This window comes from Octopus sinensis, linkage group LG1, assembly GCF_006345805.1.
Source record: "Octopus sinensis linkage group LG1, ASM634580v1, whole genome shotgun sequence".
NCBI classification, from domain to species: domain Eukaryota; kingdom Metazoa; phylum Mollusca; class Cephalopoda; order Octopoda; family Octopodidae; genus Octopus; species Octopus sinensis.
The window spans coordinates 182,337,404-182,363,940 of record NC_042997.1 but is presented as its reverse complement, the minus strand read 5'-3'; the positions used below and the strand labels follow the sequence as shown (position 1 = coordinate 182,363,940).

Below are 26,537 nucleotides of genomic sequence, written 5' to 3'. Positions count from 1 at the left end.
CATTTAGATTACTCTGCTAAATGTAATATTTATTCACACTGTTTTAAATTAATCATACATTGTCTCATAGTTTTGAAAATTCCATGATATGATTGTAGACTTTTAGAATGGTAGTGTGGGGTAGATGTAAGAGACCAGACATGGCAAGTTTCAACACAAAATAGGTAGAATATTTGGGTCGAATATGGCCAGTTTAAATGCTAAAAGGTTACTGAAACTCAAGCCAAATGATAAGTTGATTTCCATAATTCTAAAAATATCATAAAATTATTAACCTGGATTTATAGTCTCTTAAAAGTTGGAGGTTTAGAAGGCAAAAATCTCTAATTGAATCAAACTAACTATAAATGGAATGTTCAAAAGTATAAAATGAAAGCAAATCTAAACATATTTATCTGTAACATCAGATGATAAAATGAAAAACATTCTTTAAAAGAAACATTAAATTAATCAGTCAAAAGAATATTATAATTGCTTCATGTTTTATCTTACATGGATAATGAATTATAGATAGATTCTTTGTTGTATATGATTTTTTTAAATCCGCATACCTATTGCAGATATATTATTTAAAAAAATACATTAAAGAACATTTTCAAATGTAAAAATCAGTACTTTTGAGAGACATACCTGTTGAGGAGGGTTTGATTCACTATTTGATGAGGATTCATCTTTGATATGACATACAAACTCTCGCAAGATTTCCTTTATAGATTCCTTCTCAGCTGCATTATCTTTAACTTGCTGTGTCTTTAACTGTATCCTGTATTGAAGATGACAATTTTCCTGGCGCATATTCTCTAATTCTGAACTCGTTGACTCAATAACTGAAGCTGGAAAGGAAAAATAGAAAATAGAAAAAGCAAAGAGATTGAAATTAATTAATTCTTAGCATCCTGGCAATTATTATTTTTTATCATTATTTATATTTTAAGAACTTAAACAAAAGTAATGCCATTGTTCTTGGCATCACCAAAGCTTTTGGTCATATCTGACATGAAAACCTCTTAGCTAAAGTGACCAGCCTGTAAGATCCATATTTTGGATTGGAAGTTTAAAAAATTTTTTTTAAATTTCATTATTCCTGAATCAGACTGATTTCTGGATTAATCCACAAGGTTTCTTCCTTCTTCAGTGAGAAACATGATTAGAAATAAATGGAACACTCACATATACCCACGGAAAAAGCAGATGCAAAGTCATGAGTACATTTAAGTACCCCAAATATAACCAAACAGAAATTCTGTAGCAAGCCTCAGCACATGTGTAGATGATCTGGAAAGCTCACATAACCACTTTACGTGAGTTTTCTCGCTGAAGAAGGAAGAAACCCTGTGGATTAATCCAGAAATCAGTTCAATTCATGAATAACGAATTTTTTTTAAAAATTCTGTTTGCTTGCTTTCCTAATTTCAACATGGTGTGTATTTATAGTGAAAAATATTGTATGTGATTAGATGATCTAAAGTCTATTCTTCAGCATATTGGCATAGAAAATTTTTTCTTTTACCCTTATCTATAATTGCTTCTATTTTCACCCTGAAAAGTATTTTAATATGCAGGCCACTGATGAAACTTTTTGGAAATATTTTATCCTTATATTAGAAGTGTATATATATATATATATATATATATAGGAATAAAAATGGAGTTAACGCAGGTTTAAACAAGTATTTTTCTTTCTACATATGTTTCAAAATTCCACTGATACTTATTCAAAAGATAAAAGGTATAAACAATGCAATCTTCTCTTCGGGAAAGGGAAAAAACGAAATTGTCAATACGACATTTTAGCAAAAAATGATGGATTCGTATAGCGATAGACAGAACGCTATTAATATTGTTTAAAAAAACGTTATATGATATAACGTCATAAGTAGCTAACAGAAGAGTAGGGATATTAATAGTGAATGTAAATATAAAGGAATTAAAGTCTAAACTATATATAATGATAGAGACTACTTATATGCACTAAAAGTATGTTTTTGCCAATGCTTACATCTGTATGCTCGTTCTATAACCGTGTTTACTAGAGTATTTTTAGAAAAAATAATGAAAAATAGCTCAGAATTGCAGAGAAGACAGAATTTCTGCCTTTGTCATATGGTATCGAAATTGAGAGGATCAACCATTCCAAAGAAATTGTTCATTGTGGTCTTTTAAATTCCAAATCAGTTTGCTGAGACCGGTACTATTCCGTTTATTTCTATCCCTACTATCCATTACTCAACATTTAGGGATAGAAATAAACGGAATAGTACCGGTCTCAGCAAACTGATTTGGATTTAAAAGACCACAATGAACAATTTCATTTGGAATGGTTGATCCTCTCAATTCGATACCATATGACAAAGGCAAGAAATTCTGTCTTCTCTGCAATTCTGAGCTATTTTCATTATTTTTTCTAAAAATACTCTAGTAAACACGGTTATAGAACGAGCATACAGATGTAAGCATTGGCAAAAACATACTTTTAGTGCATATAAGTAGTCTCTATCATTATATATAGTTTAGACTTTAATTTCCTTTATATTTAACATTCACTATTAATATCCCTACTCTTTCTGTTAGCTACTTATGACGTTATATCATATAACGTTTTTTTAAACAATATAATAGCGTTCTGTCTATCGCTATACGAATCCATCATTTTTTGCTAAAATGTCGTATTGACAAGTTCGTTTTTTCCCTTTCCGAAGAGAAGATTGCATTGTTTATACCTTTTATTCTTTTGAATAAGTATCAGTGGAATTTTTGAACATATGTAGAAAGAAAAAATACTTGTTTAAACCTGCGTTAACTCCATTTTTTATTCTATTATTCAAATATTCAACGTAAAACACAAAGTTTCAACCTTTATAAACAAGGAGTTACAACATCTTTACTTGTGAGATTTTTGCTGTCCTGGGAACTATTCATTCATTTTCGTGTTAAATGTTAACAAGGTAAAAAATACACTCATCTATATATATATATATATATATATATATATATATATATATATATATATATATATAATATATATATAATATACATACATACAACGGGTTTCTTTCAGTTTCCATCTACCAAATCCACTCACAAGGCTTTGGTCGGCCTAAGGCTATAGTAGAAGACACTTGCCCAAGGTGCCATGCAGTGGGACTGAACCTGGGACCATGTGGTTGGGAAGAAAGCTCCTTACCACATAGCCACTCCTGCACCTAGTTGCCTAGTTTATATATCTAATTTATATTTCAAAAATCTATACACTCCCCAAAATATATTCTTATTGTTATTTTTCCAGTGATTAATTGAAAAGGCTTTGATCTTTGTTTTGATGTATAATACCATTAATAACCATTAAGGTAATAAATAATTATCTAATCTGTAATTCTTTTCTTAAATATTTATTTCATTTACCTGTAAATTTAGCTGATTTTAGTTCTCTCTTCAACAAAGCATTCTCATCTATCAGAGAATGTTTTTCTTGTATTTCTTGTTCATTTTTATCATGAACTTTCCTGAATGAGAATAAAAAATAATTGCTAATTATGTAAATACAAAGTCACAGATCTATGGAGAAAGATTAATCAGAAGTTGTAATCCATACGCTTTTTTTAAAGTTATTAAACACTTTAGGCAAATGGTTTTGTGAATTGAAGCCAAATCAAAGATATAGTTTTCGTATAAGCTAGATACACACAAATTACAACAAATAAGAATTATTGAGATGAAAGAATCTTTGGGAAAGGAAGAAATGGTGAAGGTTGATCTTAGAATGTTGAACTTCATAAGGAAAATGGCAAAGGTCTGAAACATGCAGCAAAATGCTGTATTGGAGCAGACACATCCAACCTTGTAAGTATGGTAAAAATAGACATAAAATAATGAAGACAACTAACACCATTTCAGTATCTTCACCTTTTCCTTTAAAATACATATCCCAATTCTATATTGATCTTGTTATGACTGTTACAAGATGTCTACAGAGAGTACACTTAAGAAGCTTTCTGCTGTCTTCCAAAGTTGGATATAAAGTATAAATTACCCAAATCACTGATCGCGGATCCTGGGTGGATGTTGTTTACCTGGACTTTGCTAAGGCTTTTAACTCTGTGCCACACAACAGACTTATGGTGAAGCTTTCTGCGTTGGGTGTAAGAGACGAACTCTATAACTGGTTAAAGTCCTTTATTTTCGGCCGAAAAGAGGTTGTCACAGTTCTAGGACAGCACTCTTCGCCCTATGAGATGACATCTGGTGTGCCGCAGGGATCTGTTCTTGGCCCCCTTTTATTTGTTGCATATGTTAATGACATAGATGCCAACTTAAAGAATGCCACAGTGCTGAAATATGCAGATGACATCAAGCTGTACCTCGAAATAAAGAGGTCAAATCCTATACACTATGGATCTCTATTGCAAGCAGACCTGGACACAATGCAGCAGTGGATCATGGACTGGCAACTCAAGCTGGCTGTGGACAAATGTACCACCATGCATTTTGGGAGGAGAAACCCAGCGTCCACCTACTCCCTCCACAACACTAGTCTCAAAAAGTCTTCAAGTGAACGTGACCTGGGTGTTATTGTCGACAGCGATTTGCGTTGGACAAAACACATCGCTAAAATTGTCAAGAAGGCTGAGGGTGTCTTGGCATCACTCACCAAATCCTTTGTGAGCCGCTCTCCGGCTATCTATCTGTGGCTGTATATAGCTATGGTAAGACCTCACCTGGAGTTTGCATCGCCGGTCTGGAGCCCCTATCTTGCCCAGGACATCAATCGTCTGGAAGCTGTTCAGCGACGTGCAACCAAAAGAATACCCTCCATCAGGCATTTGCCATATCCTGAACGCCTTACCTCCCTGGGAATGGACACATTGAAACTCCGACGTCTGGCAGCTGACTTGGCAGACACCCATAAAATTATCAACCATCGCACAAACAATAACTCTGAGCACCTCTTCAAACTCCACCCATCTAACACCCGTGGACATATTTACAAAGTAAGAAAACAGCACAGCTCCCATGACTTCAGGAAACATTTTTTCACGCTGAGAGTTGCTGAAGCGTGGAACAAACTGCCGACATCGGTTGTTAGTTGTCGGAGCACTGCTTCCTTCAAGACTTCCATGCTTCCTGAGATTCGCCAACACTACACTTGATTTTCTCCCCTCCATACACCCAGACATTTCTACACTACTGCATGTACTTTATATGCACTTTCTGACAAGTTGTGGTGCACCTGAGCACTGTATACAATAATTTCATTATATATTATATATGTGTGATTTATTACTTTACCATGTTTCTGAAGGACACTCATAATACAAGAAAAACAAAGCAGTTCCAACCAGAATTCAAAACTAAATTGTGGAGTCTGCTTCCCAGGAGCTTACATCTTCAACTTTACAATACTCAGCAGTGTCTCAATATTGAAAATTGATAAATTTATTCCACTCCTCCTGGAGCCCGGTTTAAATGCTTTGTGTAGAGCAACAAAAATTGTTTGATAATTAATGTGGTCAAAATTAAGAAACACGATGCACACATACATATGTGTGTGTGTGAACCAATTAGGGAGCCTCTGCCTTGTCATTTAACCTGCATATATGAAAAGCAGCCAAATCCCCCTCATATTATCATCATCATTTAACATCCGCTTTCCATGCTACCATGGGTCAGACGATTTGATTGAGGACTGGCAAACCAGATGGCTGCATCAGGCTCTAGTCTGATCTGGCAGAGTTTCTACAGCTGGATGCTCTCCCTAACGCCAACCACTCCGAGAGTGTAGTGGGTGCTTTTATATGCCACCGGTACGAAGGCCAGTCTAGTGGTACTGGCAACAGCCACATTCAAATGGTAGAGCATAATGGATAATGCAGTCTTATAAATACTATGCTGGAAAAAATGGGATGGTCATATCTAGGATACTAAATCATTGGTGGTAGATGTAGGTGTCTTTAGCAGTGTCCACATCAATGTAAGCATTTAGGCTAGCTCTTCAATCTGAGGATAATTTCATCCCATCACTCTTGAATGCTATGAAAAATGTCATTGGCACTGACATGCTATAAATAGCAGCTAAATCTTACTTAAATCATACTATCATTTTAAAAAAGGAAGTTGAGTGTTAATTTTATCAGTTTAATATTAAATTTAACTCCATTTTACCTTATCTGATTCTCATATTTCTTCAGGTTTGATTCCAGTTCATGTATATTCTGTAGCAAATTATCTCTTTCTTTATTCAAATTTGATATTTTGCTTTCCAGCTAAAAAGAAAATCAATATAATTAAAAATATAAAAATAAAATGTCATAATCAAAGAACACTAATGAAACTAATTCTAGTAAAAGATAGAATTAACAAAAATGACATGTTCAGATGACCATTTTGTAAAACAATAATAAGAGAACCACAGTTATTTCCTGTTCACTTTCCAAGAAATGGTGGACAAAATAATATGATCACTTGCTTATCTTGAAATTTGTGAGATCAATTAGAAAAATTTTTTTTTCAAGTATCATCATTATAGGTATTTATACTCTAGTGAAATTAAGAAATCAAGTCATAAATAAAAGAAACCCGGGATCCATCACTATACACACACACACACACAGTCCCATACCTATGTATGTACCCACATGTGTCTACGCACATAGGTACACCATGATCTATACACACACAGGTAAGGGTTGATTCATAAGAAAAAGAAAGTGAATAAAATGATATTGGGAAATTTGTAAGTTTGATTTTTTTACATTTAAAGATAATCAAACCGCATGTTCATCATTTCTAACCAAATGTGGTGAAAATCCATTCAGCCATTTTCCAGTAATTTTGCAAATACACAAACAAACAAAAATGAGTGATTACAATACCCTGCTTTTGCTTATATGCACAGGGTAATGATAATAATAACACCAAATAAGTATAAAGATGACACAAAAAAAAAACTGCCATGATAGAGGAGGACGGTATACACATTGGAAAATATGTAAGCACTACCAAATCGACACTCTTGCTAACTAGTATAAATACCATCCTGAGCTAGTGGTTGAAGGTAAACATGTCACCATCGTCTGGGATTTTCCAGTCAAAATTGAAAGAACAGTCTAGGCTAATTGACCAGACATAATTATTAAAGACAGGGAAGAAAATGCTTGTAGACTGATAGATATGTCCCCCCCGCTGATAAAAATATATCTGTAAAGGAATTTGACAAGCTTAGTAAATATAAGAACCTGGAAATTGAAATACGAAAGATGTTACTGTAGGAGCCCTAAGTATGATAGAAATGGATGTCAGAAACATTTAGACAACATCCCAGGGGAACCATATGTGTTATAAAATCAAAAGATTGTGTTAACAAGTACTGCCCACATCCTTAGAAGAACACAATCAATTTAAATGTTTGTGTTGTATTATATGAATGTATTTCTGTACTGCCCTCCTTTCTTACCCCTCCTCCCAAAGATTTAAGTTATATTTCAACATCTCTTAAAAATTACTTTCCTTAGGGCACTGAGTGTGTCCGGGAAAGTGATTGCATCAAACATGCAGATAATAATAATAAATACAATCCCTTAAAATTTGAAATAGGAAGAATTTGGAGCATGAGAACAGTGAAGGTTGTGTCTATAATAATTGGTGTGTCGGGAACAGTAAGCAAAGATATAGACAAGTGGCTGCATGTTTGATGCAATCACTTTCCAGGACACAGCCAATGCCCTAAAGCAAGTAACTGTTAAGAGAAGTTGTAATAACTTACGTTTGGACATGTGGTGTGGATGAATGGATGGATATATGATAAACATGATAAATGCCCTGTTAGTTGGTGGTAAAGAATGCATGAAATAGAATAAAGACAAAGTAAATAAATAAATTAATAAAACTTTAAAAAAATTGGGGACCACAATTGAGATGGAAAGAGGCTATATAGACATAAAGACATTAAACTGATGATGAATATAATAATGATATTGTAGCTATTACTGGTATTTCCTTTACTTTACCTTGCGTGTGTTATGAAGCAATCTTCAGTTCTATTATGAACGAACTGCTACAAGTTTATAAGTTATAAAGATTTCTTTTTTAATTCTTATGAACCCTTTTATCATCATTATCGTTACTACCATCAGATGGAGTTTATTCAGGTAGCTTTTCTACAGCTGATTGCTCTTCTTACAACTAAACCCTCATCTGTTTTCAAGCAAGGTAATATTTCCCTACAGCCAGATATATTTTCACAGAATATTGGAAATGAATGCTATTCATTAACAAAAATCATTTCATGTCAAGACAAGGAGAAACAAACAATCACACTCACAAAACACACAAACATATATGATGGACTTCTTTCAGTTTCTGTCTACTTCACTCACAAAGGGCTATAGTTGAAGACACTTGCCTAAGGTACCACAAGTGGGACTGAACCCAAAACTATGTAGTTGGAAAGCAAGCTTCACAGCTACACCTGCAAATTTATAAATGATATTTTAAAATATTTAAGGTTTCTAACCAAATGACACTTCTCTTCTATATTTCTCTTGTAGCTTTCAAAATGTTTCCTTGTATCTTCTTTTTCACTAAATAAAGAAAAAAAGAGGAAAAATGAATTAAAAAGAAGAAATATCAGTTCTCACACTCAAGAACTGAAAGTCATTAATTTTTTGAATTGCTGTTTGAATCACACAAAAGAGTCATATTTTGACATATTCTATTTTGATTATCACTTGATATTTTCTTCTAACAGAGTATCTGGTATTAGAATTAATTTACTATAAACCAATAAGACAACTAGATTATTGTTGAGAGTATGACTGTGTCAAACTGAAACTGAATTAAATCATCATTATCATCATCGTTTAACGTCCGTTTTCCATGCTAGCATGGGTTGGACGGTTTGACCAGGGTCTGGGAAGCCAGGAGGCTGCACCAGGCTCCAGTCTGATTTGGCAGTGTTTCTACAGCTGGATGCCCTTCCTAACGCCAACCACTCTGTGAGTGTAGTGGGTTCCTGTTATGTGCCAGGCGGAGCTGGCAATGGCCATGATCAGTTGGTGCTTTTTACGTGCCACCGGCACGGAAGCCAGTCAAGGCGGCGCTGGCATCGGCCATGTTCAGATGGTGCTTTATATGTGCTACTGGCACAAGTATCACAACTACAATATCCATTTGATTTTTTGATGTTGATGTACTTGACTCAATAGGTCTCCTCAATATGACAATTTAGAACACAGGCAGGTTGACTTAACAACAAGTGTACTGTATATAGACTGCATCTCAGCTAGCAGATAATATCAGAATTATGTAAATACTTGGTGTACAATATCACATCTACATCACTCTCTAACATTTCAGATAAACTTTCATCAATATATTTTCAGATCAATTTGGAAAATAAATACTTGCACAAAAGCATTTAGATTACCTTTCTAATCAGCTAAGAAAATACATCTCATTGACCAAGATTTACAAATCAATAGAAAAGCAATTTAAATTTAAAGCTTGTGCACAAGATAAGGATTCTGATTATGAATAGAACACAATGCCTACACTCAATGTATCCAAGACTACATTATCTGGTTTGTTCTAGTTTTAATATGGCACAGTGTGATTTGAGGAGTTTTTGGTTAGTATTTCCAGCAGGTTGAACAACCATATAGAGGCTTCCCCTGATGACGAGAATGGGAGATGAAAATGATATTAATGATTTTTCCAGTGCACTGTCCTGATTCTTTTATTCCATGCTTCAATAATTGAAAAACAATTAATATACAGTCCTAAATGTGCTGCACATCTACATCTGACAAAACACTTTGAAAAAGAAAAAATTTAAAATATTCTATCATCATCATCATCATTTAACGTCCGCTTTCCATGCTAGCATGGGTTGGATGATTTGACTGAGGATTGGTGAGCCAGATGGCTGCACCAGGCTCTGATGATGATGATCCTATATCTTTTTGTAACAAATAAGATATAAAATACAAGATTCTAAAATTCAAAAACTTCACAAATGAAGGAAATCCTTACATGAAATTCCGTTGTTTTATTTGATTTATTTCATCTTTCAAGTTGTGTATAGTTTTCTGTAAGTTCTCGTTTTCTGAATTAGTATCTGCTGCATTTTTCTGGGCCTTTTCATATCGTTCTTCAGCTTCTCTGTAGAAATAACACAAATTCTATTTCAATGACTATTTGTAAAACAAGGTTCAGTAACTTTTTATTCAGTCCTTTGTAGTTGAAAGAGTTCCATAATACTAATTTGAAGAATTTACTTGGTCAAAATTCAACTGACACTCTATAAATAATAGTTGTGCAACAAATTGATTATATATTGTTTGATTTGAATAGACATCTTGTTAAGACTAGACAGACTTTGTTTCTGGGATTCACTTCAGCTGTTGTATACTATCAGGTCAACCAATGATCATCCCTTGTCTTTGTACCTCAAGAACTACAATGTCCAATCTAGCCTTCTTCATTTAAAATAGTACAGTATGATTTGAGAGCTTTGGCTGCAATTTCTAGCAGCTTGAGCTATCATATAGAGGCACCCTAGTTAGCTTGTTTACCTTGGTTTCAAGGCTCTCTAAAAGCACATAGTAACCAGAACATATTAATTATAATAATTCCTTAATTACACACGAAGACTTAAAGATACAGGAGATAAACCGTTTTTACAGTGGCATCACTGCAATAACAGAAGCCATTTTAATTTGAAATCCAAATACTTAATATATAGCTGTTTTAGACTTGTAAATTTATTCTGAAGTTTAAGAGATTTTACCTCAAACTCTGGTCTTGTATCTTCAATTCAGTTTGTAGCAGATCCAGTTTTTCTTGGTATTTATTATTGACTGGTTCATTTGATTTTTTATTCTTTTCAATTAATTTTTTTTTCATAATCAAAGAAAAGGAAAAAAGACAGAATTCAAAAATATGTAATTTAAAATCAGTCTTGATTATGTGCAATGATTAAATATTCTCTTGAATATATCTTATTTACTATGATTGTGAGATAACACAAATGCAGAAAAATAAAAAGACAGTAGCTAAGGTGGCTGGGTTGGCGTTATGCTGATAAACATATGTAATTCCCCCTGTCATACTGATAGCTGATAAGAAAGACATTCAGCTGTAAAATCACTGACATATCCATAGCATACTGTTTCACTTATTCTCTCTTAGCAAATTTGGAGAGTGGTGGAGAAAAAATTGGTGGGGACTGCAATGTGAATGCTCCTTTCTTGGCCTTTTAAACATAACTGATTCAGAGAGAAAAAAGTGTGTATTTGAAATGGCTTTAGTACTCTACTGGCACTTTATTTGTAAACCTTAAAGAGATGAAAGGCCAAGTCAATGATTTGAACTCAGAATGCAAATAATCATCATCATCGTTTAACATCCGCTTTCCATGCTAGCATGGGTTGGACGGTTCAACTGGGGTCTGGCAAGCCCGAAGGCTGCACCAGGCCAGTCAGATCTGGCAGTGTTTCTACAGCTGGATGCCCTTCCTAACGCCAACCACTCCGAGAGTGTAGTGGGTGATTTTATGTGCCACCGACACAGGTGCCAGACGAGGCTGGCAGACGGCCTCGCTCGGATGGTGTTTTTTATGTGCCACCGACACAGGTGGCAAATAATGAAAGACATTATTCTATCCAGCTCTCTAACAACTCTACCAATTCACTGGCATGTTACTCATATCCCCAGACACCTTTAATATGACCAATAGATATGTGAATGTAGTGTAAAGTGCAAGTGTTCTCTCACTATTAGCCACTAGCATAGCTGGGGGATGAGACCTGCACACACACACACTCTAGCTATGCTAGTGTTATTAGCAAGTTAGTTCTAAGATTGCTAGAATTAAATTAGCTCCATCAAGGTGAAAGTTTGTCACGAAAAATTGTCCAGGTTTAAAGGTGAATAAAAAATTAAGTTGGGAGCTTTTTTGTTTTGTTTTTTTTACATATTTTATGGTTTAGTTAGAAAATGAAGAAGCAGTGTCCGTGACCTTTTACCAGAAACTACAAACTGGAAGTTATGTTCAAACAAGAAACCTGGTCCAAATACCGGCAATAGAGTATATTTGACAAAAGGCACTCCAGTGGCAGGTCATGATGTTATATCAAGTGACGGAATAAATGTCAATAAACACCAGCTTCATAAACATTAAAACTAAAAAAAAGCATTTTTGTGAAAACTATCAGCAATCTGATAGTTGAAATTTTAAGATAGACATATATAAAAAGAGAAGAAGCTAATGATGATAAACAAATAATTATAGTACATGTTTTTTTGGTGTGCTTGCAACCATGTCATCGTTTTTAAAGGCCATTCCAAGAGAGTCAGTCAGTGAGCTTTGTTCTGAAACATTACTGCTGCTGTTATTCCATCTAATCTGGTCCAAAGAATTTTTATACCAAAAATCCTGAGATCTGTTAAATAAATAAATTAAAACAAATAAAAACATTGTCCAAAAAAATCAAAGTAATCTTATTTAGGCTTTTATATTTATATCCATTTTTGCATACTAACATGAGAGGAGGGGATGATTTTTATGGAGCAATTGTTCTTAGAATGGGAAGCTTTGACTACCATTCAATTGTGAAGAAGATTTTATAGAAAAGACAAATTTTCAGTTAACATTTGAAGGTGATCTGACACGTATTGTGAACAGGTGAACAACCTGGCAATGAAGTGTAGTGCCTAAAACAATAAAACACTTGAGGTGGATTTCAACTAAAGACAAGCAGGCTGGTAATTGTCTATACAATGTTAATTATTTTTCTTCTCCATGAAATAGAATCTATTATCAGTCAAATCGAGTTAAGGAGTTATGCCTTATATGATGTAAAACTAAAGATATTTATTTTATCTCCTTACATTCCAGCTACAAATGTAGTGATTTAATGGAAACTTTATTTCTTAAAATAGAAAAAAATATTTCTTAGAACATGTGGTGTTAGGAGCCAGGCTGTGTTGTAGGGAAGGACTGGAAGTGAGGGAGTAGGTACGCTTTAATGTCTTGCCAACTCTTTAAAAAGGTGTTCCAATAATCCCAAAACCCTTTTAAGAATGCCTTTACTCATAATGCTTTTTAATTGCATGAAATAGTGTAAACTTCACGGGCAAACCCTTGGATTAGATGCGAGGTGTTTTCTGATATTAGTTTTTGTAGAAGGGATTTATAGCTGATTGCATAGACTCCAAAAGGCCGAAAAGTGAAATTGACACCGACAGAAATTGAACTTTAAGCTATTTCAAGGTGTGCTCATTATTTGGCTCCGTACAAATATTGCCAATTGTAAAACTAAATAGATAATTGACTGTAGTAATTGGGGATTTTCTTCAGTTTCATAACCTACTATGTTGCTGAGTTTGAAAAAGATAATTCAGTTAATTTTTCAACGCAGTACAAAATTGAATATTTATATAATTTTAATGGAGATTAGATAAGTTTTATTCCTCGATATAAATTTATTAAACGCAACGTAAGGGCCATTAATTTCCGAGTTTAATGAATGTTACACTGACCACATTTATTACTCTGGAATTAAAACATGTATCGTGTATGGTATTAGAGCAAGCAACAAATGAGAGGAGGAGGTAAAGAATACGTACACCACCAGCTTTCGGCGTAACAAAAACCCTAACCCTAAACACCGGGTGCACGTATTCTTTACTTTCGCCCAAATGAGCTTCTGCAGTCGTTTGACCTGCGAGAAACAGAAGCCAAATCTCCATCGAATCACACCCCACCGTTTTAAACAAGCAAGATATATTAAAGGAAGCAGTAGTCCCATGTATCTTTACAAAGGTGGGATGGTCATAGATAGAATACCTTCGAAAGGCACAATACGACTTTAATTATAGAATATTTAGGTCTACAAATATTGTAATATGACAACATTTGCTTTTTGATCGTAAATCCTTTAAAGGAAGGCACACAGCCTAAGTTAACTAACCACACTTGACTAAAAACAAAATCTAACATAAATCAACGAAGCAACAGCTACGTAGTCTCTCTTTATGAAGGACCATTGATGAAAGTGACAGTCGTCAATTAAGTTTAAATTGGAGTTAGACAACAAAATAAAAAGAAAGAAAATATTGACAACTTATTTTGGGAACCGTATAGAGTTTGATCTTTTAATTACAGACAATACCTTTTCATTTTGAGGAACTCTAAGCTAGAAATGTACAAGCACTTACAAATTATCAACACCGAATGCTTTTTCTTTTAAGTCATGTTGCTCCATTAAATAAATATTTGCTAAAGATTTTTCTGTTTCTTGTAGACGATGTGTAACTTCTTTTAATCTCAGCTCCATGATGCAGATTCAAATGTTAGCATCTTATTACGTGTAGGTTAATGTTTAATCGTTAGCGTTGTGAAACTTTTGATAAAAACATAGAGAAAACTTGAGAAAACGTCAAGAGAAATGGAATATTTGTTGACATGTTGCGACTTGTTTTTCTTTGGAACTGAGTTTTAGAGATAAATGAATACAGGGGAATTCTTTTATGGAACAGTAAAAACAACAAATGACAAACAAACGGATATGATATAATAAACAATTTAAAATCAATAAAATACATCAATGAACTTCGTAAAATTAAGTTTACAATGAAATATATTCAAATTAAGTGCACCAACGACACGACATTTGATTGGCTATTAATTATTTTTAATATTTATTAGCAAAATCACGTGAAAGTACTTTTATAAAAGCTTATATATTTTTAAAATTGTGATAATTTAAATTTATGTTAAATTTTATTTTATTGCGTATATCAAAAAAATTATATTATAAAAGCACTTCCGGAAAGCTGTTAAATTGTCTGCAGAGGTGCCTGCCACTTCCTTTTTCATAGTAAGTCATCCCCCAACTGATGCTATTATTAAGGCACTGATTGTTGGACTTGTAAAATAAACCAAAATGGTGAGTAATTTCTAAAAATTTTAATATATTTTGTATTTTTATAACTTGTTAAATGATATTTTTCAATAAATTCTGTTCGATGGCTTCGATATATTAATGATACCGCCTAGCTTATTTTCTACACGTGTAATAATCGCACTTGCTCTCCCGCTAGAAGTTGTTGACAGCATTTATAATACGTGACGTTCACTTATTTTAATCATGGATATTGGTTTTAGAATTTTAAAGAAGTGTTCTTCTAGGTTCTTTTATCGTGCCAACTTGAATTTTTTTATACGCATGTGACAAAATTAATGCAACGATGACGTTGGTCTCCATATTCAACAATGGCAAAATCAGTCGTTAAAAAGTATGCAACTTTTACATGTTTGTATTGAAGCACTCTTTCTGTTTTAATATAAATATATACAACACTAGTTTTATTGAATAATTGTCTACTCAAAGTAATTCTACAACGTTGCTAAACAAAAACTTTCTCTTGAAATGGGTTAATTTTTTTTTCTTTTGCAGGTGTTCGTGAAGATAATTAAAAATAAAGCCTATTTCAAGAGGTTTCAAGTAAAATTCCGAAGGAGGAGAGGTATATATATATACTTTGTAATCCAGTAATACTAAAATGTACATAGTAGTACTGTAATACGTAACCTAATCTTTTACACTTGTCTACGAAATATCCGCCTTTTCTTCTCGAAAAGTTGGCTAAAACTTTTAATTCTATTTCTAGAGGGAAAAACTGACTACTTCGCGAGGAAACGTCTTGTGGTGCAGGAAAAAAACAAGTACAACACACCTAAATATCGAATGATAGTTCGCTTCACTAATAAGGATATTATTTGCCAGGTGAACTTAACTTTTCTTATTCTCCACCCATTTGAAAGGCTTAACGTTTGTGAACTTGGATTCAGTTGTAGTTTTAAAGTCACTGTAGTTAGTATAAATAATGCTAATGTTAACTTATTGTATTGTACACTGGGTTAATCCATTATAATGCTCTTTTTTTCCCCTCGAGCAATAACTTGGTAGCTATATATATATCAATGCAATGTTTTACGTAAAATTGTTGAAAGTCTATTTTAAAGTCATATACCAGTTTATATATGAAAAATACTTGACGTTGTGAAAGGTATTTCTTTGTACGCTAACTACGTATTACAGTAACAGTTTACGAATGGAACTACTGTGAGGTGGTGAGATTTTAAACGTGTATAAACTGACAGTGCTGACAAATAACTTGTCGATGTTAAAAACCTGAAATATATTCACCAATGAAGATTATTATGATTTTCTTTTTAGAAAATTTTAGACTAAAGACTTCCAGTGGTGATAAATAGGAGTAATTAGGCTATTTCATAGTTAGTTTCTAAAGTGTGTTCAATGGTCTGTTTATAATTGCATATTAACTCTAAAATCCTTTTTGATTAAAATTTTATGGCTTTCTGACTGGTCATGGTTGAATAGACATCCATGTTTCACGACTGTTCCATACCATTGTATCCCAAATTCGAATATGCTTATAGCATTGTTACAACAGCAAATGATTGTTAAAATGTATAAAGAAACTTATAGTTTTTAGTTTAAGGAAGATAAGTTCATTCTGGCGTGGGTGGTTTGACAGTAGTTGACTGGCCAGAGGACTGTGCCAAACTCCAGTCTGCTTTAGCATTGTTTTTGGCTGGATCCCTTCCTAAGCCCGTGAGGAAGAAATGCCTGTTCCATCTACAGTGGGACTTCTGTAAGCTTTAAGAACAAGTAAACATTTGTAAATATTTTATTGAAGATTGCTAACTTAAGTCAATTTCTGCTTTAATGACTGACCACAATCTAGATGAATTTTAATAACTTTGGATCCCACTTATATTGAAACAGTTGACTTTATGGAAACAAGCTATAAACCCTAATATCCAAAAATAGGTTTTCAGAAAGTACAATATGATTTTTTTAAAAATCAAAACAAGATATTTTGAATGCCAATCCTTACTTTCTCCTATATAACTACTTAAAACACTATAACCAGTAATAGTATGTCTAATTTCCAAAGGAGTCTAACTCTTGACCATCCAGTTTCAAATCTTTTTTTTTTATACCTTGTCAAATGCATCCTTCCTACCTTAGTTTATCAGTGGTTCCTACTAGACATCAATTTCTTTAAGTACAATATATCTGTCAGTGATGATTTGATAACTTGATATTGAAATAAAATAGTAATATCTCCAGTTAGAAATACATAAGCATAGTTTCATTTTAGCAAAACCTAACTTAAATATTTGGCTCTTTGAGACAAAAACTATTCCATGCAGAATGTAATTTGAACACTACTGTAATGTAGCATACACTGTTACTAAAGTTCTTTTGAATTGCATAAATATCATTGCTATCCTTAGTGATGTATAACTGAAGTGGTTGTATGATAATTGGAGGTATTTCATTAGTTGAGTTCTTAATGACTGTTTGATGGCAAAGTATTGGATAGATTTAGGAATGACTGAAAGCTTTTGGAGAAATTCATATAATTATGCAAAAGCAAATTTTGTGCATAATTTAGCTGTTACTTTAGCACATCTGATACTGTTTTTCAAGATCTTTCTCCCCAACACATTTAACAGCCTATTGCTGGGATTTAAGCAAATATTTGAACTAGCTGTTTTAATTTGTTATTTAAAAAAATTTGCAAAATTAACCAAAAGATTTTTTTAGTCATCTGAATTGCTATGTTGAATACAAATTCGCAAACATTTTATGAAAATGCTGAAACCTAAAAATTTAGGTGCAGAATTCAGCTGTTTTAGCATTCTGATTAAAGTGTTATGCTTATTTATTCATTGTTTTGCATTATGCATTCTCAAAGCTTCAAGATTTCAATGTGATTATTTTTGGAATGACATTGTAGGATAGGTGTGATAGGCTGGATCTAGTCAGTATGGCTCGTTTAATTGATAAAGGATTGAGGTTAGTTTGAAACAGCTATCTTGATTGAATTTTAAAAATTTTTGCAAGTTACAAAAACAAATTTTCAAATTCTTCCATCGTTATTCCCCCCAACCCTTGATGTGACATGAAAACTCAACTTGTTTTGAGCTTTTAATGCTTAAGTATTCAGATTATTCTGTTGAATGTAATGTCTTAAGTTAATTATGCATTATCTTGTTTGGAGATGTGATTGCTTAGTTTTAGAATGACATTGAAAGGATGAGGTAAGAGGCCAGGTGTGGCCTGTTTCAATGTAAAACAGGTTATTTTGGCCAGCTTGAATGCTAAAGGGTTAAGGATGTAAATATTTAATGAAAACAAACATTTACAATTGAAATTTTGAATGAAATGCCAGTCATAACTGTAGTGTCCGTTTGTTGCTGTAGAAACATGGACTGGTTTGATTGGCTAGAAATTACAAGTTTTCAATCTGTCTTCCTATAAATCTTTTTTTAAAGCTTGTCATTTTGAAAACGGGCATGAAAATCATAAAAATAATAATGAAATTATTGTATACAGTGCTCAGGTGCACCACAACTTGTCAAAGTGCATATAAAGTAAATGTAGAAATGTCTGGAAAGCGAGCAATGTATGGGTCAGATACATGCTTGTGTGTGTATGGAGAGGAGAAAATCAAGTGTAGTGTTGGCGAATCTCAGGAAGCATGGAAGTTTTGAAGGATGCAGTGCTCCGACAACTAACAACTGTAGAAATTTTTAGTAATATCACAGATTAGCCAGCATGATCAATATACTCCATCAAATTTTTGTTTATTCCCGATACCAGCATAATGAGTTATTTTACTAAATTCATTATTTCCAAAATTAGTTGACAGTATTTTAACAAATATAGAAGGGTGGCTTTAAGTTGTGTGCTTCGATTAGCAAGACTGGATGCTTCATTTACACCTTTTAAATAAGATTAAGATTGTTTGATTTGAGGAAGATTTGATTGCAATTTTTGCAGATTGAGTAATTGTAGATGCCCCTGGTGGTGTTAGCTAGATGTGTACATGTCATAACATGGTATGTCAGATAAGTCACCATTTTATATATTGAAAACATGAAACATTTTCAGGCTGCTGGTGCTGTCCTCTTTTGAGCTACATTCCTAGCTTCCCCCCACTCGATCACTCACCACCACAAACAGAACATTTTCTGCAGCAAAATAAAATTTAACCCAATTCATTAGTTTTGTTACAACCATCAACTGCTTTCTGTTACCCTGTTGTTGCTCCACTTTTCAACACCCCCTGAATCTTTCCACTTCCCCCATGGGGGTAGCGCTGCCTACTTTAGGAACCACTGATCTAGACTTTGCTTTAGTTGTACTTCTTGGTATGAATTGTATTGTAATTGATTTACATAGGTTCCTACTGCCCTAACCTCTATGTTGAATGGTCTTATTTCTTAAAATTATGATTAATAGTAAATTAACAATTAAAATGTTTTTTGTTTTAGATAGCGTATGCCCGTATTGAGGGAGATGTGATTGTGGCTGCGGCCTATTCTCATGAACTCCCTAAATATGGCATCAAGGTAGGGCTGACCAACTATGCTGCTGCATATTGCACAGGACTTCTTCTTGCCAGACGAGTAAGTTACTTTTTGTTTTTTAGTATGTGAAAAACTTAAATGTTTTCTTAAAAAAAAATTTTTTCCCCCTCTAATCATTTTAGTTTTAATATATTGTCATCACAATTTGTTTTCAGATATTGAAGAAGTTCAATTTGGACACCATCTATGATGGTTGTACTGATGTAACTGGAGAGGAGTATAATGTTGAGAACATTGAAGGTAAACCCAGAGCCTTCCGTGCATTTCTTGATGTTGGACTCAGCCGTACTACAACTGGTGCAAGAGTCTTTGGAGCAATGAAAGGTGCTGTTGATGGTGGTATGGAGATACCTCACAAGTAAGACTCTTTTTCAGTTACAGGTTCTTTATGGGTGTAGGTGGACTTGTTTGAAAACGTCTGATTTGTTGTTTAATTTCAGAAACTTTTTAATCTTAAAAAGCTAACTCTTGGAGACTTAAGTCACAGGAGTGGCTGTGTTGGTAACTTGCAGACCCTCACAGACTGGCATGGTTGATGTTTGCAAGTATGGAGTGGGGAAGTGGAAGTATTTCAAAATACTTAAATCCAGTCCCAATTCTTAAATTGTCAGTTGACTAACATATGAATTGCATAAATTTGAAAAATTCAAATTTTTCTTTAATTCCATAACTTCATATTTTAGCACATTTGCATATGTAGTATGTTAAGTTGACTGTTTCTATGAGTAAACTTGTACTGCAGGAATGTTTCATGAACTTCGTTCTAGATCATATTTGCACTAATATTGTCATAAGTCTAACCAGCAACATTGGTAACTATGCTTATAAAAATAGCTTCCAAGAACAAATGGACACAACACCTGTAGGGTGTTGGTTTGCTTACTATAGGAGGTTTGTAGGTTTGAAAGGGTATTCATGTCATACCAGCGGAATGAAATATCACAATTTTATTAGCCAATATTATAGGTGCTAAAATACCTTGATTTTTGTCCACTTTTGCATAATTGGTCCAATATTTTATGGAATAATTAGAATAGTCAATAGATTTTAGGTCCAACTGAGTTTCTTTTAAAAATTAAGCATATTTGTTGTGTACATTTGGTTGCTGTACCAAGTATGTTAAGCATTTACTTCAGAGACTCATAGGTTGCTTGTATCAAGTCTGCTCTAATCCAGCAATAACTATTGTTTATGCTTATGTAAGAATCTTTTGATGCAATTCATTCATCAAATACTGCAGCTATTGCTGTTTTGTTTATAGTTTCATAGTTATAAATTTTATTGTATATCACAATTGTCTCCATGGGGGAACAGAACAGCTGTCAAACTTTTTTGACTTTCTTGTAATTGAAAAGTTATATGATCTGTCTGAGAAATATTAAATATGAAAAATATTTTAGTTCAGTATAAATCTGTACTAGATGCTTTCATCACTGTAATACAACCCATTTACTCATTTCTTAAGGTCTTGTTCATATTATATTGCTTTTATTTTAATGGTTTCAACTTAGGTGTATTTGAGAATTTAAATTCAAAACCTATAACTAGATATCTTCAATGTTAATGATGAACCCCAAAAATGCTGTTTTCATGGGAATTTTGTGATTACAACAAATTTAAGCTTCATATATTTTTTTTTACAGTGTTAAGCGCTTCCCAGGTTTTGATGCTGAGAGTGGAGAATTTAAAGCTGAGGTGCATAGGGATCATATTTTTGGCAAACATGTCGCAAATTATATGTCTACACTTCAAGAAGAAAATGAAGAAACATACAAAAAACAGTTCTCGCGTTATATTAAACTAGGCATAACACCCGAATCAGTGAGTATTACGTTCTCTATAATTCTTACTACTTCATTAGGCACAAAATATATATTTTATACAGTGGAAAGCACTTATTGTTAGCGGTAGTTTAAATAGATGTGGGCATGTTAATCTGTTAACAATACTTGTAATGGAGTACTTTAACCCTTTAGTGTTCAGATTACTCTGTTAAATGTAATACTTTTTCACTCATTGTTTTAAATTGGTCATGCATTATCTTAGAGCTTTGAGGTTTCAATGATGTGATTGTTTATTTTTAGAATGTCAATGTACATTAGGTGTTTGAATATAAAACATGTAGAATATCTGGGCCAGATATGGTCGGTTTAAACATAAGAGGGTTTAAGACAAACTAATCTGGAGGATATTATCCATGAAAAACAATTATTGCCTAAGTAAAAGCATGGCACTTTATGGTTGTTGAAATAGTTTCCTTGGAATGCAATTGTCTATCCTTAAAATTAAACTTTTTTTTTAATTCTAGATTGAAAAGCAGTATAAAAATGCACATGCAGCAATCCGTTCTCATCCAGAACCAGTAGTTGCACCCAAGAAAACTATTGTGAAAAAGAGGTAAGCAACTATTGATTGCCACTGTTCAAAAGTTCCTTTGTCAGTTTGAACTTTAAAATAACTGCAGGGCATAAACCATGGATGTGAATGGGGCAAAGTTCCAGTTGGGTGGTGGACGACAGTGTTAGAATGGTATAGAAGATGGTTTGGAAAGAGACTGTATTGCAGGTATATGTAACAGAAATAAGCTAAAACAGGTTTGCAGGTTGTCATTGCAAATTGGACATCATTGGGAAAAACTGTCTTGATAATGTCATTTGCTGGCACTATTGTTGAGAAGAAAATTATGGAAAATGTTACAAGAGCTTGCAAGTACAATTATAGATAGTAAATCTATGACAGCAGATGGACCAGAAGGGATAGATATTGAAAATAACACAATGCAGGGCATATGCTACCCATGTAGGACAGTCAGGTAGCACATGGTACTGTACAATTCATGTACCATTAGCTATTGCCAGGGTAAACATTCTAGAAAGAACAAATTGATTTTTATAAATGTAATGGACTGGATTTATAGCACAACTAATTAAGATTAGCATATACTAGCAGGAACTGACAATTTCATGGAATTAATGGTAAACCTATTGGGTTATTTCTGAAAACTTTATCCCAAAAAAAAGCAGTCTGTTTATCTGGAAAGATATTTGCTTATCTGCTCTTCATTGAAAAGTGAAAGAAGTTGGAATACAATGATTACTTAACCCTTTCGTTACCAAGCCACCCGAAAAAAAATTTTGGTTAATGTGACCAAAGCCGCCCGAATTTACCTATTCATATTTAAATGAGAATATCGGAGCAAATCTCTTTAGTGCATTCGTGAAAACACGTATTATACTTCGTAAACAGTTCAACTACATTTTTGTACAATAATCGAAGTGTAATTTTAATTCCGTGGTTTTGAGATTTTTTTCCGAAATTTGTTCCTATTGTGTTTTCAAAATTTGTAATTCTGACAAAAAATGGATACAAATTTCATATCAAGCAGCGAGTCAGAATTCGAAGGATTTTCTACTGAAGACCTTCATTAATCTAACTCTATGACTGAAAAAAAAAAAAGCACATGGTATTTGATAATGAATCTGTTTCATTTTCCGAAAGTGAAAACTGAATTCGAGAGCTCCGACAGCGATAAAGAAAACCAATTGGCACCTGAATGGAGTGAAAATTTAAAAACTGTTTCTTTTGGTGATTTTTCTGAAGAAACTGGACCAAGCCACAGACTTTCCCAGAGGAGTAAAGCCTTAGACTATTTCTTTTTACTTTTTCAAATGAGCCTATTTGAAATCATTATGGCGAAAACGAACCGTTACGCTAAACGTAAACAAAGCGAAAGAAACGATAGTTTGTGGTTTCCCATAACCTTAAATGAAATTAAGACTATTTTGCCGTAAATATTATGGGTATCAGAAAGTTACCCAGAATAACATTCTATCGTAAAATTTTGTTGTATACCCAATTGAATATTAGCTAATAACCCATTTTCTATAGCGATGTTTGAACAAAATTTTAATTTTATATTTTGTTGAATTTACCTGTATCTACCTGCAATTAGTCACTTTGTGACAAAAATTATAGTATAGAATTGGTTGAGAATATTTCATTAAATTCAGATTAATATATTGATAGATAAAAAAAGTTATAGTTGTTTAATGAAACCAGACTAAATTTATGATTACGTTAGAAATTAATTGAAATGCATAAGGGGTGTATTTTGGTCAGAAATATAGTAACGAAAGGGTTAATGCACAATTTTATACTCTTAACACACAGCACTTGTGAAATATTTGCTCTTTTTCCCAGAAACAAATCCTGTAAATGATACAACTTTTAGTTAATATGCATGTGTGCTACATAATTAAGCATGACTAATTCATGGAATTGCACTTGTGTGTTAAGTGATAGGTGATTTTAAAAAAAGAATACACTTCTATCCAACCACCAAACAGTTGTCAATCTTGAAGACTCACTATATAGTCCAGTTGTTAAAAAAATTAAAGCCTGCTTACTGAAGATGGCTGGCAAAATTTGAGATGCTGTTGGTATTTTGAAAGGAATTTCGCATGCAAATGGAAGTTACAAGGCTCGTTTTTAAAACCCTCTTTGCCCCAACTCCTGTTATGCTTCTGCTGATCATAATGGATTTTGGCCAGCTGACCATGAGGGCTACTGTATGTCAGTAACTTTGCTCTCATAGCTGAATCTGCCAACAGCAACTCCAAATGTATAGGTCAAGCCTAGAATTGAATAAGCAAAAAATTCAGTTAACTGGAAAGACAGGAGTATACTGCTTGCAGGAAGTGACCATAGCATAAATTTGAAAATGTTTCATGTATATACTGGAGTTACATTGTCTTCTGTTATTGAACATACGTAAGCACTGCAAATTATAGGTTTTTCTTTCCAATTTTGAAGTTCTGAAACATTTCACTATGGTCAAAAAGTGGATATCAGTTTCATGTTGCCAAGCAAGTTTGGGTTAGTCTTCCCTCTCCCCAAGAACAAACTTAGGTTATTTCTTCTTTGAATCAATTACTGCAGGGAAGGACTAAATATTTTTGAATTTACTTGGGAGATATGTGACAGTTTGGATTGTGAATCCTTGTATGTTTCTGTGTATTTATTTCCTTTCCTAATTTTCTTCAAATCTCCGTACTTCGTTTTTTTTTTTTTTATGGTACAGCTATTTCTTTGTGCTTTTTTACCATTATTATACATTAAGTTCAACTAATAATCCAGTAATTTGAACAATTTTTCTCTAAAATTTTGTCATTAAATAATAGCTATTAAAATATTTTGAATTTTCCTATAATTAGATTTGCTTGGAGATATAGTAATGAAACAAGATTTGGTTAAGAATCTTAAATTGTATTACAAAGGTTTACAAGTCGATAAGTTTTAACCTTTTAGCATTCAGGTTACTCTAATGCTTATTCGTTTTTAATTAATCTTGTAGCTTTGATTTTCGTGTGATTCCTTATCTTTAGAATGACATTGTAGGATGAGTATGAAAGGCTGCATCTGGCTAGTTTGAACATAGAACAATATTTGACTGGGTTAAAGCAGCCTAAATTCCTGATTATTTTAGAATTTAATTGGGTGTGAATTGTTTTGTATACGATAAACCATGGCTACAAGAAAAGCAAGGGATCATATACAGACTGAATGAGCTGCAGAAAAGAATGTGTAAAGAGCTGTGTAGCATACTATAGTGTACTACTGGTACAATTGAAATTTCTGTTTTGATTCATTAGGTTTGATTTATTCTGATGATTCTCCAATCATGTTATGACTGTCAAACCTGTTACAAGTAATCTAAAATATTCTTTATATTATGATTGAGATAGTGCAGGCATGGCTGTGTGCTAAGAAGCTTGCTTCCCAACCACATGGTACCTTGAACAAGTGTCTTCTACTATAGCTTCAGGGCAACCAAAGCCTTGTCAGTTAATTTGGTAGATGGGAACAGAAAGGAGCCCTCTTCTGTGTATCTCCACCATTGCTTGACAAATGTTGGTGTGTTTTTCAATCTCTGTAATGTGATTTGGCAAAAGAAAGAGGTTGATTCATTCAATTAAAAAAAGATTTAAGGCAATGCCCCAGCATGGCCAGTCTAATGGCATAAAAATGAATTGATAAGTCTGAATATCTTATTTTTTGTAACTGTAAATTTTAATTAGATTTTTCTGAAATAGGATGTGTTTTGGAACCAATTAGGTATATTTAAGATTAATTGTATTTCAATTGTTTTTGCAGACACAATGCCAAGAAGCTTACTCTGGAACAGCGCAAGGCTCGTATTCAGAAGGAGAAGAGTGAATATCTGAAAAGTCTCAAGAAAGATGATGATTAAGTTTATTTCTTATGACCGGGGTCAATAAAAACTTACTGCATCAATATTTTATTTGTATTTTATTAGCAAGTCATTGCGCATATTTAAAATTTGATTATAATTATTTTTCTCCCTACAAATGAGGTCCAGATGTGATTTTCTTTTTTTATATGGGGGGTAGTCTAGTCAAATTTTGCTGTGGCTAGATGGATAAAAATGACTGGGGAGATGAGTTTTTCAGTGTTTCTGGAAGACGACTACATTAATTTTTCATTGTTTGCATAAATTTGCAATATTATACTGAGCCAAAGCACTAGGCCAAAAGACATTAAACTTGATGAAAACTCTGTACTCTTGACAGTGAAGTGAAATAAGATTTTAAACAGTGAAATGTGCAAGTATTTTGATTTGCTCTATATGTTAATGGTTTTTGAAAGTTTAAAGATGGAAATTGTAAGTAGGTGAGATGATTGCATTGAATGAAAAATATTTGTTTTCATATGGCTAGTAAAAGCAAAAGTACATTTGCCACTGAATAATAGGCAATGTTCCAAAGATGCAATTTTATTTTTGAATTTTTATGGTGTTTATACCAGTATTAAAATAAAAATTTAAATACCATTTTTATCTTTGCAATAAATTTTGTAACAATGCTGCTTAATTACAAATGTAACACCTTCCATATAAAGTAGTGTGGTCAGGCAACCAACAAAGAGTATTGCTATTAACATCCCTATCTTCACACAAATTCGTGTGTACACACACACACACAACAGTTCTTAGATCCTCCTCCCCATCTCTCTACCTCCATAGAGAATTTGCTTCAAACTTTTGACCCAT

At 33.2% G+C, this 26,537-nt stretch overlaps 2 protein-coding genes across 5 annotated transcripts in view; one reads left to right on the top strand and one right to left on the bottom strand.

The window, feature by feature from the left end:
• Positions 1–14,604, bottom strand: part of LOC115230189 (coiled-coil domain-containing protein 18-like) — a 54,952-nt gene extending 40,348 nt beyond the window's left edge. The window contains exons 1-8 of one of the 4 annotated variants that reach the window (XM_036507348.1): positions 14,215–14,604; positions 12,290–12,437; positions 10,784–10,875; positions 10,027–10,155; positions 8,510–8,576; positions 6,160–6,260; positions 3,403–3,503; positions 631–833 (exon numbers count right to left, since the gene is read on the bottom strand). In XM_036507348.1, the coding sequence (XP_036363241.1) occupies positions 631–833; positions 3,403–3,503; positions 6,160–6,260; positions 8,510–8,576; positions 10,027–10,155; positions 10,784–10,875; positions 12,290–12,437; positions 14,215–14,333 (960 nt within the window). In that variant the 5' untranslated portion in view covers positions 14,334–14,604. Of the gene's footprint in view, positions 1–630; positions 834–3,402; positions 3,504–6,159; positions 6,261–8,509; positions 8,577–10,026; positions 10,156–10,783; positions 10,876–12,289; positions 12,438–13,843; positions 13,961–14,214 lie in introns of those variants that run through there. The other 3 variants (XM_036507346.1, XM_036507353.1, XM_036507357.1) reach the window with 3 other exon arrangements.
• Positions 14,605–14,802: 198 nt separating this feature from the next.
• On the top strand, positions 14,803–25,764 carry LOC115215212 (60S ribosomal protein L5). Its single transcript, XM_029784425.2, has 8 exons — positions 14,803–14,945; positions 15,456–15,525; positions 15,670–15,785; positions 19,373–19,507; positions 19,624–19,826; positions 21,112–21,289; positions 21,777–21,865; positions 25,622–25,764. Exons 1-8 carry the CDS (start codon positions 14,943–14,945, stop codon positions 25,716–25,718), a joined length of 891 nt encoding a protein of 296 aa, XP_029640285.1. The 5' UTR covers positions 14,803–14,942; the 3' UTR covers positions 25,719–25,764.
• Positions 25,765–26,537: the final 773 nt, after the last annotated feature.